Here is a 19,301-nt window from a genome sequence, read left to right as displayed (position 1 = left end):
CTCTTGCTATTTGTGACAACGTAGATGGAGCTAGAGGGTATTAGCAAAGTGAGTCAGACAAAGACAAATACTGTATGATCGCACTTATATGTGGAATCTAAAAATCAAAACAAACCAACGAACAAAGCAGAATAGAAACAGACTTAGAGAAATAGAGAACAAACTGGTGGTTGCCAGACTGGAGGCGGTTGGGCGGGGGAGGGAAGGGTGGAAGAGGTGGAGGGGATTAAGAGGTATAAATTCCCATCACTTTCTCAAAGTGTCAGTCGTGGCAGCCTCCTTTCAGGTCTTCAAACGGGCCACAGCCTCCCAGCCCTGGGGCCTCTGCCCTTCCTCCTGCCTTGGCCGGCCTCCTCGCAGTCCTTTCCCATCTGCAGTGGATTCCACTCAAAGCAGAGCTCCTCATGCAGCCTTTTTGTGTGCACCTAATTCAGAGTTAGCCTCCCTGACTAACCAGCCTGTTTCCTCCATTACTCTTCTCACAGTTGGCAGTGACCTTGTTTCTTATTTATAGTTGTCTGCTCACGCTAGACTCCGGGTCCTCTGAAGGAAAAGTTTTTGTCTCTCTTGTTCCGTCCTGAATTGCCAACCTGCAATGGTACCCGGCACACAGCAGGTGCTCAGTTGAAAGTTGTAAAAGGAGCAAAGTAAATAATTAATGAAATCCTCTTCCACAGACTCGTGGCGGAGCAGGATATTTGAAAACTTGAATGGACACTGAGAGACGTTGAGACCAGCCATGGACGTTCTTACCAGAGTTCCCAGACCACAACAGGGAAATGAAGAAAACACTATCCATGTCAGCCTCGCTCTCACGGATGGAAAATGCCTTACGCTCATAAATAATGAAAATGTAAGGAAGCTACACCAGACTGTCTCCTGCTTACTGAGAATAATCAAGGCATCCCCTAAGCAGCCAAGAGAGGTGCTACAAAATAATTAGTGTTTTACCTGTGACAATGACACTCATTCAAATCCGTGTTCAAAAGCCTCATCTAATTGCATCCCAGAATGTAATTTTCTGAGGAGAAACACTGCAGGATTCTAGGAAGTTGATGCTGAAAATAAATTCAAAGCTAACATTAAAATCAAATCAAAATTAGATTTAACCTTGAGCCAGGCAGGTTGTATAGTGAAAAACTGACCTTGCCCCAAAGTCTGGCCCTGGTCTTTGGCTCCCCAGGGGTGTGAGGGAGTGATCCCCAGGCCCCTGGAATACCCTGCCTATCCAGAGTATTGTTTTCTACCTGGGGGCTTTGGACACCAGACACTCTAACAATGGGATTTATGGTGGGGGCTTTGGGCCATATCACAACAGTCCCAACCTCCAGAGGAACTGGGTATGAAAGGCATTAGCATGGCCTCCAGGAGGAGCTGGAGACCACGTCATCCATGTAGACAGCAGGTGGTAGTCCCAGGAAAATCTTGGGATACCAAAGGCTCAGGTGAACTTCCCCGATTGGAAGTATGCTGTGAAGAGTGAATATTGCCAGCACTGTGGCCAAGAGGAGTTAATGCCAGTCCGTGACTCCATAAGAGATAACAGCAGAGGCTCATGCTTAGCCCTTTCCTGGGCTCTGCCCTGTGTCTCTTCTGATCTTAATCTGTATCCTTTCCCTACAATAAACTATAACCACTAGTGTAACAGCATTTGGTGAGTTATGTTAGTCCTTCCAGCAAATTATTGACCCTGAAGGTGATTTGGGAATGCCTCCAAACTGGTGGTGTCAGAAGGGAGGTTGTCTTTGTAGTTGGTTGGCCATACAGTTGGCTCAAACTCTCCTCAAAGAGTAACCTACTTGCCAAGATAGGTGCCATTTTTCTTTCTTTATTCTTTAAACCATAGTGTTCCTCTCTTTTTGATATGAACATTTAAACAGGAGATGATTTTAGACTTGGATGCAATGATGTTCCAAGCAACCCTGTACCTTTCTAAGCATACTTATGCATTTTTCTTTCTGCTTTGGCCCCAAGAAAACTGGATTAACCTGGAGGGCCCTTCTGAGCTGAAATCCAGGCATCTAGAAGGCAGTTTAAAACCTTTCTTTTGGGTTATGCTGGTGGGGCAAACAGGAAATAATCTACCTGTGGCTGCCATGGAAAAGAATAAATGAAAGATGAAGGGAAAAACCACAATGAGGCTTTGATTCTAAACTGGCAGAAGGCTCAGGGCCAGTGACAAGGTAGAAGGGGTGTGCCTCCTTGGTAAGAATACTGAGAATTCTCAGTACTGAGAATACTGAGTGAGAATACTGCACAGGGTCAGTTGGCCATGGCAAGATCACCCCACTGGAGGTCAGTTGCTGTGCCTCCAGAGGAGGAGGCTAATTTGAGGTCCTAAGACCAACTGAAAGAGACCAACACAGAAGTGTCTGTGGATGAAAATACTGCGTGAGAAGATGGCAAGGCCAAATCCTAGCTGAGACACAGAAGAGGAGCTGGGAGGTCCAGGTGGCTTTTAAATGAATTGTGAGTAGATACAGGTAGGTGCTAAGGTCCAGAGGCAGTCACAGCAGTAGGCTCATGCAATAAGAAGTGTGGATAGTTCTTGGAGAATTGAAGGTAGACCAGAGGCGCTGCTTGCCCTGACTAGTCTACTCCCTGACAAGACCGAGATGCATGCACATTCTGACTATGGGTGTGTAGCTGAGTGTGGGGATAAAGACGTAAGATGGATGTGGAATTGAGGGTAGCAGAAGTCACAGTTCAGAGAGGATGAAAACAGGAGAGAGCTTGGAAGGGAGCTAAGAAACATTTCCTTCCAGGGGTGACTTCCAGGGGTGATGCTGGGTGAAATCCAAAAGGGTAGGAAAGATATTCCCCATTTCCCTGTGAACCTAAAATCCAATGCGGGGGAGACAATGGCACTGCAATATAGTATAGGTGCTAAATAATGATGAGCACAATCAGCATATCTAAGAAACTAAAGAAAGAACATTTATAGCAGCCTGGATGAGACTTGAACTGTACCTTCAGCTGAAATCAATGTAGAAAATGAGGGCATCCCAGGCAAGGGAATAACATGGACCCAGAAGCAGGAATGTACATTGTATATTTAGGTACAGTGAAAGGAATAGCCTAGGGCAGAAGTTAAGAGTGAGAGCAAGAGCCAGAGAGCAAAAGGGCGAGAGAGGGTGAGAGAGAGCGAGAGTGCTAATAAGTAGGAAGCTAGTCTGACAGGTGGTACAACTCAGGTGTCTACTGCCACCTGGTGTCAGCATACCTTTTTGACAGATTCAGAGGGACTCCTCCTGAAAGATTAGTTTGCCAAAAGAAAAATAAAAAGAAAGGCCCATGTCACACTTAAAAATGAACATCTCATTTGATTTAGGACTCTAGTTCTAAAGGCAATTTGAGGCAAGTTATTAAAAGATGTAAAGAGAAACGTTCTAAGCATGTTCTTCTTTGAAGCAAGGGAAGATTGATTTTAATTAGAGAATAGTAGTGAGCTTTATATGACTTTCACACACACACACACACACACACACACGAAGTCTGTACTCCTTGCCTGATCTCTTCTCTTGTTTTATAATAAATGATTAGTTTCCTTTATAGGAAAACACAAAGTGGGTTCTCCACAGAGTCTGTGATCTTCTGGAAGGAAGCCACTGTCAGTCCCAGGACGCCAGTATATCCAACACCGTTGTGCTATCGAAGTTCTAATATCCTCTTGCTCTACCTCCCGCCCCCTACCTCCCGGTACCTCTGCAGGAAGGACACATCTGTGAATCCTCAGGCATTACTTCAATTCCTTACAGCTGTAAAAACCACCGCATGGAAAGAAAAGAACATTTCCTAGACTGGGAATCCCCAGACACTTTCCCATCCTGAACAAGTGAACAGAGCTTTTGCTCTGATGAATTATACCCCGTTAAGGAGAGCAGAGAGAGGAAAACAGCGCCGAGATGACTGTGGTCTACAAATGTCTGGGCTTTGCGGCAGTTCCCATTCATTCTTCTGACTTCTCTCCTGCCCTGACTTAAGAGCCCTGCTTTACTGGGAGGTTACACTTTCTTGTTACTATTTTATCCAGGATTGGGTCTGCATTAGGGAAAAAGCCCATTGCTGATGTTTCATACACAGTAACTAGGTCTTCTCTTTCCCCAGTATGACCCACAGAGCCCAGCCCACCTCCTTGCCTCTCCCATCCCAAGGCTGCCAAAGTTTTTCTTCAGTGTGGCCCAAGGCAGCAGTGGGGAGCAGATTTGATATTGGCTGCTGAGGGTCTCCAGGGAGCCTTTGAGGTGGGGGGGGGGGGGGCGTCTGCCTATTCCTCCTGGATGTCTCAGCTGGCATCTGGGACACGAATAGACAAGGCAACATGAGGCCGGGAAAGTAAGGTGAACAAGAGAAACGAGAAGAGAGGCGTGAAAATACTCGACATTTTCCCCTCGGGGAAGTCTCTGTGTGAATCCAAATAGAATTCAAATGACTTTGCATCAATTTTTCCACAGTACACTATCTCCCTAGCTTCTAGGAATTTCTCCATAACACACCAGTGAAGGAGAATGCAAAACATTATTAAAGGGAATTATCTAATTTAAGGACAAGTCAATTAGCAACTCTAGGACTTAAGACACATTAACAATGCAGCCAGCTAAAAATTTTATGTGATTCAAAATTAAGCTACCTTGCACCTAAACATATTTGATTAATGAATTAAACCAAATTATGCTGATCACAACGATTAAATTAATATTTAATTAAATATCACATTTCTATGCCAAATCAGCCCACGAGGGGTAGAATTGATTTGTGAATAAAAATTAGCAAAACGTAAAAAGTTTCCCAAAAGAGAAAAAAAATTTTTTTTGGCTAATTTCTTACAAAGTTTTTCAATTTTTTAGATGATAGTTTACTATTTAAAATGATGAATTGGATAAAAGACCAAAATAAAATAAAAATAGGAATCTAAAATCCTAGACATCTCAAAAGTAAATTCTAATTCAGAAAAATTATAATTATTATTTTCACTTTATAAGAATATTTCTCATCCTTATAATAGAATTTGCCCTGTGGAATTTATCATATAATTAAGAAAACCCCAAAAAGGTACCATTTCCTCAGAGAAATGTCTTCTTTGTTCCCTTTCTTCTCCATTGTCACAAACACAGTGGTGCTTGGAAGGCTGCATTTGTATGCTATGTGACCTTATTCTTTGTCCTTGAGGGAAATACTCATATTTCTTTGGAGGGGGAAATACAAGGAGTCAAATTTATATACAATTTGTGTATATGATATCAAGGCAAATCTCTTTAGTCCTGTAATGATTCAAAACTAAGGTCACAACCACAGTCATGACTGTGTTTTCAGGTTCATTTTAGAAATTCCACCAATGACAAAATATATAAGCAAAAATTTACATGGGTGAGATATCATATGATTGCCATTTTCTTCTTTATTCATTTTAATATTATTTAAATGTCATACAATGAACATATATTACTCTTAAAAGACAAAAATGCATTTTTATTTTTTTAATTTATTTTTAATGTTTATTTATTTTTGAGAGAGAGAGAGAGAGAGAGATTGCGAGCCAGGGTGGAATGGAGAGAGAGGGAGACACAGAATCCGAAGCAGGCTGCAGGCTCTGAGCTGTCAGCACAGGCCTGATGTGGGGCTCGAAACTGCGAGCAGCGATATTATGACCTGAGCTAAAGTGGGATGCTTAACTGACTGAGCCACCCAGACTCCCCCAAAAACACATTTATAAAAAGGATTGCAGGGGCACCTGGGTGGCTCAGTCTGTTAAGTATCCAACTCTTGGTTTCAGCACAGGTCATGATCTCATGGTTTTATGAGTTCGAGGCCCATGTCCGGCTCCGTGCTGACAGCATGAGCCTGCTTGGCTGTCTCCCTCTCTCTCTCTGCCTCTCCCCCACTTTTGCTGTCTCTGTCTCTCTCAAAATAAATAAATTAAACTTAAAAAAAATTTTTTTAAAAAGATTGCAATGGAGTCTTCTCTTATACTATCTCATTTAGTGTCACCGATGAGAAAGAGTTGACTTTTAATTGTTCCAGGGATTTATCAGTGAGAATCTATCCAATTAGTTCTCCATGATGTAAGCAGGAGAAGATATCAGCAATCAGAGAGATAAGTAGCTAAACTGAGGACAAGATTCTCTAGGGAAAGAAAGGGACACAGGACAACAACACATGGTGCCAGTACTGGCTGTCTACCATGTACAACATGGCACTGCCCATTGACCTTGGTCCTTGGAGGAGAAGCCCCACCAGGCCATTACTGTCCTACCTATTCTATAGGTAAAGAATCTGAAACTCAGCTAGCCACCAGGGTCACACAGCTAGAACACCGCAGAGTTGAGATTAGGTCCAACTCACCATCACTCAACACATTCTCTGTCCATTGCTTCCTAAAGCCTCTCTGAGGTTTGGTCCTCATCGGAGATCCCATGGAACACAATTACCTCTCTATGTTGACCTTGTTTATCTTCTTTTTCCTGTCACATGTATCCTTGAAAGAAAGGAAGAAACCCGAAATCTATCCAACATTGGCCACCCTCACCCTCACTTGAAAATGCATGAAGGCGCACCTCGTGGTTGGGGCACGAGATCATCAGCAGGATGTGTGACAGGCAGGTTGTCCAGCTCCACTCTACTGAGTTCCCCTGCCTCTTCCAGGAAAGAGTGGCTGGCCGCAGAAGGGTGCCCTGCCACTACACCATGCATGGCAGAACGTGAGCTCATTTCCCATCACATCTGGTGCTCCAAACCTCAGTACACAAAGATCCCGGGAGCATTCTCATAAACTCCCCAACTCTGCACATCAAGCCTCTTCCACAAATAAGCAACCCCCACTATAGTGCTGTGGTGGCTGCAGCAACTTCCAAGGGCAGAAGGCAAACATTTGCCTGGCCACGTAACAATTCTTATTTTCTCCATTCATGACTATGCCATTTCTCATGACTTCTGCCAAGGTGTTCATCGTATTTTTGTTTGCAGTCCAGGGATCATAATATGAAATAAATCACCAAAGGGAAAAGAAATAGAAATTTGCAAAAAGGGACTAATCTCTGCAGCCCTGCTCTTCAATTTTTGTTTTCAACACACTCCTTTGAAATGGGATAAAAATCAAAGGTGTAGACTATTGGGGCCCCGGGAGAAGTACAGCCTTTCCTTTCTATGTTAGACAGAGAAGGGTCTAATCAAAATCTGCAACTGAGGCAGGGGAGCTTCCCAAAGAGTCATTATGGTTGCTCATCATTTAATTTAATTAATAGAAGAAATTAAAGGAGCCATCAATTACATAGCATTTGGGCACATGCATTTATGTTCATAATCGCATTAAATCTGAATTACAACTCCTTCAGGTAGGTTCTTTTATTATCCCCACTTCACAGATAAGCAAACTAAGGTTTAGAGAGCTCAAATCATTGCTCAAGGTTGTAAAGCTGGGCTGTATTTTTAGCCCCAGAAGACCACAAAGTTCTTAATTGCTATGCCCTACTGCTTCCCCTCAGACTTTCAAGTGATGAGTATTTAGATTCCAAACAAAGCCTGGTTTCTCTGCCCAGCTCTTCAACTCACTCTGAAGTCTTACATTAAGATTTTTCAATTTAAAAAGCCATGCAGGGGCACCTGAGTGGCTCAGTTGGTTAAGCGTCTGACTCTTGATTTTGGCTTCAGTCATGACAGTTTGTGGGATCAAGCCCTGAGTTGGGAACATCTACTGTCAAGTGAGGAACCCACTTGGGATTCTCTCTGCCCTCCTCTGCTCACACACGTTCTCTCTATCACTCTCTACTCCCCACCCCAAAATAAACAAATAAACCTTTTCTAAAAAATGATCTTTCAATTTCAATAGACAAGGGTGGGGTCAGTCTAGGGGGTGGTACAGGAAAGAGGAAGAAGGGAACCCAGGGATTCAAATTATAACAGGAAAATGGCTTGAAAGAGCTAAACGTAGGAGTTGGACCCAAATGGTTTGGCAGACACAGCCATGTTTAGGGGTGTGTGATGACCGGGACAGTCCTTTTTCCACTCCACTTTGAGCTGTCTTTGTAGAACTTTATCTTTTATGTCCAAAGATCAAATAAAAAAAGATCACATTTAACGAGAACTAGGGGAAATAAACTGGTGGCAATTAAAGAGTAAAAATAACTTTTCTGTGGCTTCAGACCACAGGAGTTTTCTCATTTTAAGAGGCACAGGCAAATCACTTAAACAAGGCCTTTTGGGCTGTGTCTTCTCATGTTTCCTCCCACACCCATGGTGGTTAAAGTTATAGACAGTCATAGCTCTTGAACCCATGGAATTGTGTAATAAATGGAAGTACAACCAGGCCAGACTCATCAACTCACAAATTCAGCCTCGCAGCATGGAAGAAAAGGTTATAGAATCCATATTCTCAATGAGAGACCTCTCTTCTTCCATCTTCAGGCCTTCTTTCTACTCTCCCCTAAATTTGGTTGTGAAGTCTGATAGTTGGCCAAGATCTAAGGAATCCTCATTTCACTGCCTTGTTTTCCACCTGCAGATATTTGGGACTAGACCACGAGGCAGACCTGAACTGTTCCTCGGGCCTCAAATGACCAAGCTCACTCAAACACCCAAGACACCCAGAGTTGTTTGAGATTCCCATCTCTATCCTAAACCACTGTAGTTTAGACAGAATTTGGGAAGCAGTCCTCAGTCTTAGAGTCAAGCTAACACCTAGAAAAATCACCAGCCTTCCAGTGAGCCTGCAGACACAAAAACAGAATGATCTATAGGAGACAGCTCTGAAATACTCCCTACAATTTCTTTATTTGGGACACAATGTGGTACTCAAAATAAGATCAGTCTCAAGAAAGAAAAAGTGTTTATCCTGTGACTTGGGGGCCCTTGTTTTGTATGCCAGAAGATTTGATATACTCTGTTTCAAGGTCAGGTCAATCCTGGTCTATAACCCAAACCATCCCCCAAAACACTGTACTTACCGGTAGAAAGTGGCATAGTCCACAGTTGAGTGGCAGGTCTGAAACTCCCAGGATTTGAGTTTCTGGCATTCTCGATGAGCTCGGAGCTTTACCTTCACTGTCCCTTGACACAGTTCAGGCACTGGTTTTTTTCGAGGTCTGTTGCAGAACTCATTGGATTCTACCCTCCAGGACTCAGCAAAGTCATCCACATCAAACTTGAAGTTTCCGTCTCCACCAATTAAATCATCACGCTTATGTCCATTGTAGTTGCCACAAAGACCACAGAGTTTGCCCTTGAGATGAGGGGCAGCCATGACTTCGACAAAACTGTCTCCATCCCAGGATATTTCCAAACCTGGAGTAAAAGGAGAGGAAAAGAGGATCAACCACTTCTGAATCCACCCATTATTCCCAAGTGCATATATGTAAGGACACAGTACATATGACTAACCTCTAATAAGGAACACTAAGTGTCTATCCAAATTCCTGTTACTGTTTAATCTCACCACATTAAATGTTGTATGACATTACATGAGTCACTTACTTTTTGGGGTTCAGAAGTTTTAAACTGTATAAAGTTTGTCCTAACCTGATACCTATGTACCCTGGCTTGCCTTGCAGAAGACTATTCATTGACCGTGGTCCTCTAAAGTTTATAGTTTTACCCTTTCCTATAGTAATTGTGTTGGTCCAACTTGTGCTTTCATTTATCCAATGATAAGTGAAATGTAGAAATGTAAAGATAACAAAGATTATCGTTTTTAATGTAATCTTCTTTTTATCCAAAAATCCTCCATGCAATTATACCAAATGTCAAATGAAAATTTCCAAGTTATTTGTTATAGTGAAAGTATCAAGGTAATAAATACATAGCTTCTGAATAGATCCTATTCAAAGGAGAACACTTATATAAATACAAATGTTTGCCTCCTCTTTGTTTTACAGACATCCCTGAAACAAGGATGGCTGTTTAATCAATGTTTCCTAGGGTTGAGTTGTTGTGGAGCCCTTCCAACCTTCATAGCCCCAAGCTGATCATAAACTTCAACATTTGAGAAGGCACTGGAGGCTACCAGGCCATGGGGGAAAGTTTCTCGTGTGCTAGATAGAATCAGCAGGACAGTACAATCTTGTTCACCAAGGAAATAATCTTCACTCCGGAAGGTAGAACATATAGGCTTCTCTTAGTTTGCTGAACTGACCATCTAAAATATTGGAGGCTCTGTCTTTAAATATTCATGTTTTTTCAGATACGCTAGCCCAAGACTTCCAAGATCCATCAGCCGATGAAATGACCCCATTGAATAGAATTTCTGTATCACATGTAGGACAGCCAGGTTATGTGGTCACACAGCACAGATCAGTCTGACTAAAAGGTCAAGAAGAAATGTTCTCATGTACCTCCTGATATTGTGTGTGAAGACACTGTGCATTAGATAAAGTTGAGGACTTTTATGAAAAGCCTTTTGAGGTTCATTCCAGAGCAAATGACAAACTCTTCTTTCTGGTTAGAGGTTTTCTTTATGTTTCAGGTGTGCATTGGAAGCTTTTCTTACTCTTTTCCTGATATTACCCTGGCAGTGCCTGAGTTTCCCAGCAAATAGACAAAGTAGGTACCAGTTCTGTGACATGAACACCAGGAGAACATCTACAAAAGGCTGATGTTCATTTCTGCCCTAGGACTTCTCCTTATTCACTGTCACTGTCTCCTAAGAGAGAGAATTGTGTAATAATTTCTTTTCCCAAAGAAAAAGTTTTTGTTTGTTGTTTTTTTTTAACAGAACAAGAGAAAGTCTTCCCATGTATGTATTTTTAAATCTTACCCTCTTGGGTTTCTAACAAAATCTAGTCTTTCATTTGGCCTTTTACTGAGCCTCTGGAAAAAGCAACATGACTTTCCTCTTAGAAGACCTTGCAAGACTAGGTTGGTGGACAAATGTCCAACAGATGGTCAGAAGTTGGGGGATAAGGCAGTGATGGGAAAGAGAAGGGCAGAAGAGGAGGGAATGGATCTCGTCTGGATATAAAATTGGCATAAGACAAAATCAGAGTGATGTCAGATTAGTAAGAAATGCCCAGAAGTAAGATTCTAAAGCCAATATTCCCTAAGTCAGAACATGATCCAAGAGGAGAGAAGGCTGGCCAAATAGCATTCCTGTGAGTAGGCCACACAACTGCCACAAGAAAGAGTTACAAATCCACGTTAGGGAGTTATTGACAGAATAAATCTGTGCTGTAAAACTAGGTTCTCAAGAAATAAACAGGCCCATATGGAAATCACTGTATGGTACATGAAAGGAATGGAAGTGTTCTTAGTACAAGGCAAATGGTAGAGAAGACCTCTTGGTATGGAGAAGAAGTTGGATTCAGAAAATTAAATAGAGTTGGATAAAGAAGCAAGAAAGAAGGTCATAAGAAAGTCTCTCTTAGAGAGAGGCAAACCAAGAAACAGACTCTTAACTATAGAGAACAAACTGATGGTTACCAGAGGGGAGGTGGGTAGTGGGATGGGTTAAATGGGTGATGGGTATTAAGGAGGGCACTTGTTAAGAGCACCAGGTGTTGTATGTAAGTGATGAATCCCTAACTTCTACATATGAAACTAACATTACATTGTATGTTAACTAACTGGAATTTAAATAAAAGCCTGGAAAGAAAAAAAATCTCTCTTAGGAGTAATTTGATGAAGAGAATAGAGTGATGGGGCAAGATGATCAGAGAAAGGACACACTGTGAGATTATCCACACACTGGACTGCCCTCCTCTGTGGATCTCTGTGACACAATGGTGTCATCTCTGACAACTACAATTCTCCTATAAAGTGATTTATATTTTTTCATACCCCATCATCGAATACATTATCTGGCACCTAGCGTGTACTCACTAAATGAATGAATTACCCTGTAAATTGATACATTTTGAGTTGAATCTGCAAAGCCAGAGAAATTGTGAATTTCATTCTAGTTAAGACACTGAAATAACAATTTTGAAAAAAAGACAAGCAAACTATAATATGATTTGTAATAAACTCTCTAAGGTATAGAAGAAACATGACCTCACAAGCCTGTAGCCAGGCAGCTGCCCAGCAAGAGAAATGAGGGAAGAAAATCAATTCCATACAGCATTCTAACTTTTAGAGCATAATTCCAAAGACTTTCCATGTTGCAAAATTTTCCAAACTGCAAATCTCTTTCCTAGACAGTAGGCAAATACTATTCTTCCAAATGCCACAATGGTTGAGAATTTATATCCAAAGGAGTTCCAACATCATTACTGACAATGATATAACAAATTTGAGAGTTTGGGCAACTGAGTTCATGTGAAATCAACTCACAGTGGACAAGCCAGTCATTATGTTCTTTTCGTGCAATGGATTGCCAGTCCGTTGCATGTCTGGGAAGATGCAGACCCACCGTTTTTAGCAAACTCTTCTCAAAACTCTTGACCTCTCAGTCATAAAACATGGTCCCAAAAGTAAGAGAATAATTTGTAATTCACTCTCTCTTCCTCCTCTTTCCTTTGTTATTATTATATTAAGACGATTTTCATGGACCAATGCTAAGGGACGACTTACCCAACTACAGATGGCTTTGTCTATTGCTATATCATATACATATGTGTTTGCATGATTATTATTACCCTCTACGTGAGTAAAATCCATGCAAAGTAAATTACAATAGTGACAGGCAAAAAAATGAATAAGTTATAAATGAAGAAATTGCTCTTTCAAAAGACATTTTAAATAGGCATCTTACGAGATGAAAACATTGTGGAAGTGTTTGAGAGGCTGGGGTTAGTTCTTTCTACAGCTGGGATGAGTTTCCCAATTCCTCTGCACGGGAAACTGAGTAGAAATAACTGGCAGAGTCAGAAGGCCAAAGCCAAAGCACATGTCCCATCTGGAGGTGTAAGCAGCAGCCACATTCCTTCCACTGCATAAAGCGCCTTCCAATTATCCCTTCTCACCAGTGAATGTTTTACCAACTTGTTTTTCACCCTTCAAATGTATGACCAGGCTCCACACCACTGGTTTTGGGGTTGTGTTTTTTTGTTTTGTTTTGTTATGTTTTGCTTTTTGAGGGGGAGAAGCCATTGTTCTTTTATTTTCTTGCTGTTTTTGTTTTGCTTTGTTGTTGTTTTGTTTTTTGGGGGGATTTTTTTGGTTCTTTTTTTTTTTTTTTGGTCATTATTGCTTTTGCTGTTGCCCAACTTAAAGACAGAGGAGGTACAAAATCTATAGACATACCATAGTAATGCTTAAACATTGATGGTTTTTCTGTTCAGATTTTATACCAAAGGAAAAAAAAGAAAAAATATATATATATAGTCTCCAGGTTCATAAAGTGTAGAACTCTACCAAAAATAAAATAAAAAACCACACTCCCACGTGTTAATGCCTTCGGGTGGAGCTGACGTAACTCTCTCAGGTAGAGTTGATGAAGTGAACATATGGCAGAAAGGAAATATTTTTAAATTATTCACTAAGTGCCAAGAGTTGGGGTAGGAGTGTGATGGGGGTGGGCAGTGCTTTCTCAAGCTACTAAACCAGCCCCGTGCCCTCTGTACCACCCCGGTTGTTATTAGGTAAGGCAGCTACAGCCTAATCCCACCAAGCCACACGGCCACCTGTGCTCCTCTGCCAAATGATTCCATCATGAAGTGCTGAGTTCATAAAACACAGGGGCCAAGAGTCACTTCTCCCCACTTCCCAGCCTCCGAGCTGTAGGCTTGATATAAACTGTTATTTTGAAAAAAGTTCCCTTTGATCATATGAGGCTTACAAAATTACAAAAATAATCTATGGGAGAAGAACACTCCAAGGATATACTGTGATATTTTAAGTAGACAATCAATAGGTGATAAAAAAAAAAAATATCCCTAAGGCGTAGTACAGACTGAGATTGGTCTTGCGAGAAGACTAGTATCTGGAAATGGAAGTGTTCCACTCATAGGATAATCTCAAAGCACGGTTAGTGCCCAGAGGAATACGGTTCTTCGCTAGGAAGCAGGAAGTTTATGCTACGGGTAATTGTTCAGCTGGGTATTAAGGGCATCACATGACTTACTTGCATCATGGTAACAGAGATGGAAAGAAGAAAGGAAATTGTAAAACTGAGTTCAAGGCCAAGAAGAGTTAAATTCACTAATCTAATTATGGTGTTTATGATCTATTATTATTTTCCTAGCAGCCTCATCCTTTCACTAATTTTTACAATGTGGAATCCTTACAAGAGTACACTTATTCCATACGGTATTGCCAGCTATGAGGGGAACAGTATCGAACCTCCTAGACTGTTAGCAATCTTCCAGTATCCAGGATCCCTTTGAAAATTGGGCTGTGGTTGACCAATAATTTCCATATCAGTAGAATCCATTGTGTTCAGCTGGCATGCAAACAGATAAGCAAGGTGCTTCTAATTAGTGCTGTATAATAATGAGCTATCTTGTGCACAATTTACAGGGAGCCACAAACTGTAGCCTTCGTTAAAGGAATGAGCTGAGGCCTATGTCTACAGAGTGACATGGCATTTGAATAAAACAACAGGTGTCTGAATTTTCTGAGGAGGACTAAGCCCTCTAAAATTGAATAAATAGATCTCTTCACACCTGCTACATTCAAAGTGAAGTTGGGAATCCTCCCTTTATAGAATGTTCCAATACATTAATATTTAAATTTTTCTCACTGCAACCATGTTATGCTCCCTAAATAAAAGCTCCCTAAGCTTCTCCTTGGCTTGCTGCCTTTATTTAGCTAAGCTGGCATTCCATAAACTCAGATCGATTTGTCAAATGTATTTTGGCTTGAAGTGAAACAATTAACAAGGTTCTGAAGGACAGCAGAGAACAGACTCTGTAGTGCTTTAGAAGTGCCTGCTCTATCAAATATTTCCCTTTTGGATTCATATTATCTAAAGGAACTGGAACATGATCGACGCTTTGACACTGTTAAATTCTCACAAACACAAAAAGCAAGAAACATACTGATTTGCTCAAGTATCCTGCTGACTGAAAGAGCATACACCAGGAGAACATGAAGTTCAATATCCAGAAATATGCATTAACCAAAGGTAGCATGGAAGGAACCATGATATAATTGAATGTGTAAATGAGCTGAATTCATTTTGGGGGGCCGCTATTGAAGGACTGCGTTCCACTTCTAAGATGCCTCTTTAGCTATGCCATCCTGCAGGCAAGAATTTGAGCTTTCACCGAGCCCCTGGGAGTAACCTGCTAGCAACGATGAACAGTTTGGCCTTGGGGGGATGTGTGTGACAGTGGAGTGGAATAGAGGGCCCAGTGACCCTGGGATGGGATGCTGAGGTAACATGGGATGCTGAGAAAGAGTAGTGGCAGCACCTCCGTGTACCCAAGCCTGGGGGACAGTGCTTTCAGAGAAACCTAAGCATCTTCCAGTGGAGCTCATGGTTCTAGACATCAACCCAGCAAGTACCTTCCCCACGGTCCAGAATGGACAGCACTGCTGGTCACACAGCCACGCACACTCCCATCTGCACACACACACACACATTTGTGGTTTCCTTTTGAGGATTCCCCGCCCCCCACCCTCCTTGGACAGATGCTAACAAGAAAACTCTTCCTCACAGATGTGAAACTGCACATTATTGGCTAAGTTGGGAGAAACACTGACAATTCCAAGCTGGACATCAATGTCCTAAAACTGCAACAAAACATGAGAAAGAAGTTATTTGGGCGCACAAGTGCTATTTTCGGAACAAGGATGTCAGCAGATTACAAGGGTGGTGTGACTAGTGCCGGACTGCAGGGCTCCGCGGTTTGCAGATTTCTCCAGCTATTTTGTGGTATCTTCCAGGTCTCAGGCGGAAGCCCTGGTGAGCAGGGATGAGGCAACGCCTGCTGCAGAAACACTGAGGCAGCGTTGTTGTGCGGGTTCGTGAGGCAGAGGCGAGAGCCAGAGGGACACAGAAGCCCACCTGCTTTGGTCGTCACTTTCAAGAGGTAGCCATCCAGGTCGATGTGGAACTGTGGCGCCTGGCAGGGCAGCGCGATGCGCGAGCCATTCCAGCGCACGGTCAAGTGCTGCTGGAGGCTGACGGTGCTGGAGCCCAGCACCAGGTCCACAGACTTGGTCCAGGAGAAGGAGCGGGTCCTGCGCGCGTCGTTCTTCACCAGCACCTGAAAGGGCGAGGCAGGGGAGGAGCAGTCTTTTGTCAAAACGTACTGACACGTCCCCTGAAAGTTAAATGTCCGTCCGTCAAAAGTGTTGTAGTGGGGATCTCCGAATACTGTGCAAACGCCAGGCTCTGCGGATGAGTGAGAGACAAAAGCAGGTCATAAAGGATTCAAAGGATTCAAAGAGAAATCAGGGGTCCCTGCAATAAACCTGGAGGGAGCACCTGCCAGGCAAGGGAGGGTCTTAGTAGAGATGCACTAGTGGAAATCAACTTAAAAAAAAAAAAAAAAGAACTGGTTGTTTTCAAAGTCTGTGCCAAACCTCACGGGGCATGCAATATTTCAGGTACTTTTATACGTGAAAGTTATTTATAACACTTCCAAGTTTTTACACCATCTCTGTTTTGGAGCCTTGATGTACTTCTATGGTCTTAACATAAGCTATGGAGAAATAAAACTAAGATAATTTTGTGCACAGAACTGGCCTCACTGCATAACACATATAAACAAAACCTAAATAAATAAATAAATAAATAAATAAATAAATAAATAAATGGCAGCAACATAAATGACAATACAGCAAAGTAATAGTATTATTTCCATTTAACTGATTCAAAAACATGTGGAAACCTCGTATTCTAAATGTTACTCATGGGTCTTCATTTCTTAGACGTATTGTATTTCATTTTTTAGAGGTATTATATTCAACACCCATGTATTTACTAAGGACAAATAAATAGAATTGCCAAATAGATACATGTTTAAATACCACTAGGAAACAAAGTACTAATAAAATTAATAGTCCCTGTGTTTTTTACAAATACAAGGTTCGATATTTTGATCTGTGTATCAAAATCTAAAATTGGGGAAAAATAAATTGTAAACCTATCATTTAGTAGATTTAGGAAATTCCAGTGCATTCATCACTTCAAAATACCATTCATTCAAATATTTGTGAAACCCAGGTAAAGTTTTACACTTGGAGCATCTCAAAAAGTTTTAGAGAAAATTAAACATCGTTTCTTTTTCTTAAACAATATTTGGCATTGATTTGTTCTCCATGTAAAGATTTTTTTATCTGTTTTCAGGGAGGCATGAACAACCAGGAAATGAGGAATTCATTTAGGTAAAGCAGCCAACATGATGAAAGAACTATAATCAAAAGATCAATTTCCATTTAACACCAGCATAGGTCAAGAATATGAAACTATCCTATAAGCAATTGCTCTGAATATGTAAGAGAATAATTAAAAGTCAATACAGACGGAGGATGTGCCAACTGATCTGATAGGACCAATGGGATCCAAGGCAACCATATGCTTTTAATTTCTAAAGTGTTTGGAGAGTAATGTTGTTTTGTATTATGATACATTATGTCATTACATATGTCAATTACATTGGACTCCATATAAATCACATGTATTTGCAATTTGGTGAATTAACTGCCTGTTCTAAGTTAGCTTTCCTTGTCAATAACTCATAGAGACTCAAAAAGACAGATTTTTGTGTGTAGGATAGTTCCAATGAACAAATACTTCAAGGAATATATAAAAGGCACTACTTGGGGGAAGAGGGTGGAAGACCAGGATGGGGAGAGAAGCTTTGAGAGCTCAGCGACAAAATTTTAATTTGCCCTCCATTTCTGTTCCTTTCTTGTCCTTAATCGTTTTTTCCTTGTGACTCCAACTCCACCCCCCACTTTCCTAATCCTATATCCACCCCCAACTAGTGTTCCCACCTATCTAACCAACCCATAATGCATGTTCCAGTCCTCTCTCCACACGACTGCTTTCAAAATTGTCCCATCACACATTTCCCTCACATTCTAACAAATGGAATCTCTCCCTGGCATGAAAATGCTGGTTTTTTTCATTGACAGGGAGCAAGGCAGTTCTTGGGACACCTTGCCACCAAGTGGCATCAGGAAAATTATAGTTCTGGGTTAATACTATCATGTGCCACAAAAAGACTGGTCACATGACCACCAGATGCACCAAATTCAAGAGAAGGGCTTTTTCAGAGTTTTTAACACACCCAAGAAATCACCCAGAACCAAGCAAGGCTTTTGAGCTTTCGAGCTTGAAACAGATGGATCTCAGCCTGGAGAGGCCAAGGCACTAATGGAGAAGCTGAAATACTCCAGAAGAAATCCTCTCTCAGCTGGGAGCAGGAAGAGGAAATGCCTACACCACCTGCCCAGAGTCTGCAATTAGCAATCCTCTCCTTGCACCATGGACAATCCAGGGCTTCTGCTGGTTTTCTGACAACTGCAACCAAATTATTATTAATAAAACCAGTAAGAGCTAGCATTAACTGAGGAATCACTACCTCCCCTAGTGCTGTTCTACATGCCTATTGATCCCAGATACATTGTAAGAAAATGGATATTTAGATTGTCTCCTAACATTAAACAAACAGCTAAGCCCTTGGTAGTAAATCCATAACATGAACTATTATCTAGTCATTGAAAAAGTTTATGAATCATGTTCACGATTAAGGAAATACTTATGACATGTTAAGTGAAAAACAGGAAACAAATTTCTGTCTACAGGATCGTCTTAACTGTGTTAAAATAAATACACACACACACACACACAGACTGTAAACTGTGATTATTTCTGGGTGGCAGAACCATGAGTGATACTTTTTCTTCCTTTCTTCCTTTTGCTTTTCTGTTTTTGTTTTTGTTGTTATAATTTTGTTTTTAAAGTCAAAATGTGAGCACTTGTACATAAGACCAGTTAAATGAGCAAATCCTCAAAGAAGCAACAGAAAATATATAGCCTATGGTGGCCCCAGGGAAGGCTGAGCTTACTCATAGCTGGGCAGAAAGCAATGAGGGACATCCAGGGGGACCAGGCGAGGGAAATCATGTGTGAACAAGGCTGTCAGGAAAGATATTTTTCAAGAGGCCCTAACTTGTGGAAGAGAGGGGTTTGGAGATCAGAATGATTTTTCTGTATAACAGCGAGATAGAAGAGGCCAACAAAATTTCATGACTAGGAAGATGCTTGAGAATTATGTGTTGCATTTGGGGACATTTGTATCATGAGCTAAAATAATTTTGAAACTTTGGCCCTTTTTCCTGGCACCTCAAGGTCCCCATGCCAGATCCTGCAGAAGCAATGAGCATGTGCACTGGAGGATGGCTTAAAGTGCAAATCTCCAGGGACACACAAGCCACCTAGCTGGAAGGACAAAAGCTAGACAAACATTTAAGGGACACAA

At 41.5% G+C, this 19,301-nt stretch overlaps 1 protein-coding gene across 2 annotated transcripts in view; it reads right to left on the bottom strand.

The window, feature by feature from the left end:
- BMPER (BMP binding endothelial regulator) overlaps nucleotides 1–19,301 on the bottom strand; it is a 249,783-nt gene that overhangs the window by 63,999 nt on the left and 166,483 nt on the right. For both annotated transcript variants that reach the window (XM_047849098.1, XM_047849097.1), the window contains exons 12-13: nucleotides 15,875–16,204; nucleotides 8,940–9,276 (exon numbers count right to left, since the gene is read on the bottom strand). In XM_047849098.1, coding sequence (XP_047705054.1) covers nucleotides 8,940–9,276; nucleotides 15,875–16,204 — 667 coding nt within the window. The remainder of the gene's footprint in view (nucleotides 1–8,939; nucleotides 9,277–15,874; nucleotides 16,205–19,301) is intronic.

Source organism: Prionailurus viverrinus, chromosome A2 (assembly GCF_022837055.1).
Source record: "Prionailurus viverrinus isolate Anna chromosome A2, UM_Priviv_1.0, whole genome shotgun sequence".
NCBI classification, from domain to species: domain Eukaryota; kingdom Metazoa; phylum Chordata; class Mammalia; order Carnivora; family Felidae; genus Prionailurus; species Prionailurus viverrinus.
Note: the sequence above shows the minus strand (reverse complement) of the source record. Positions and strands in the feature narration are given on the sequence as shown.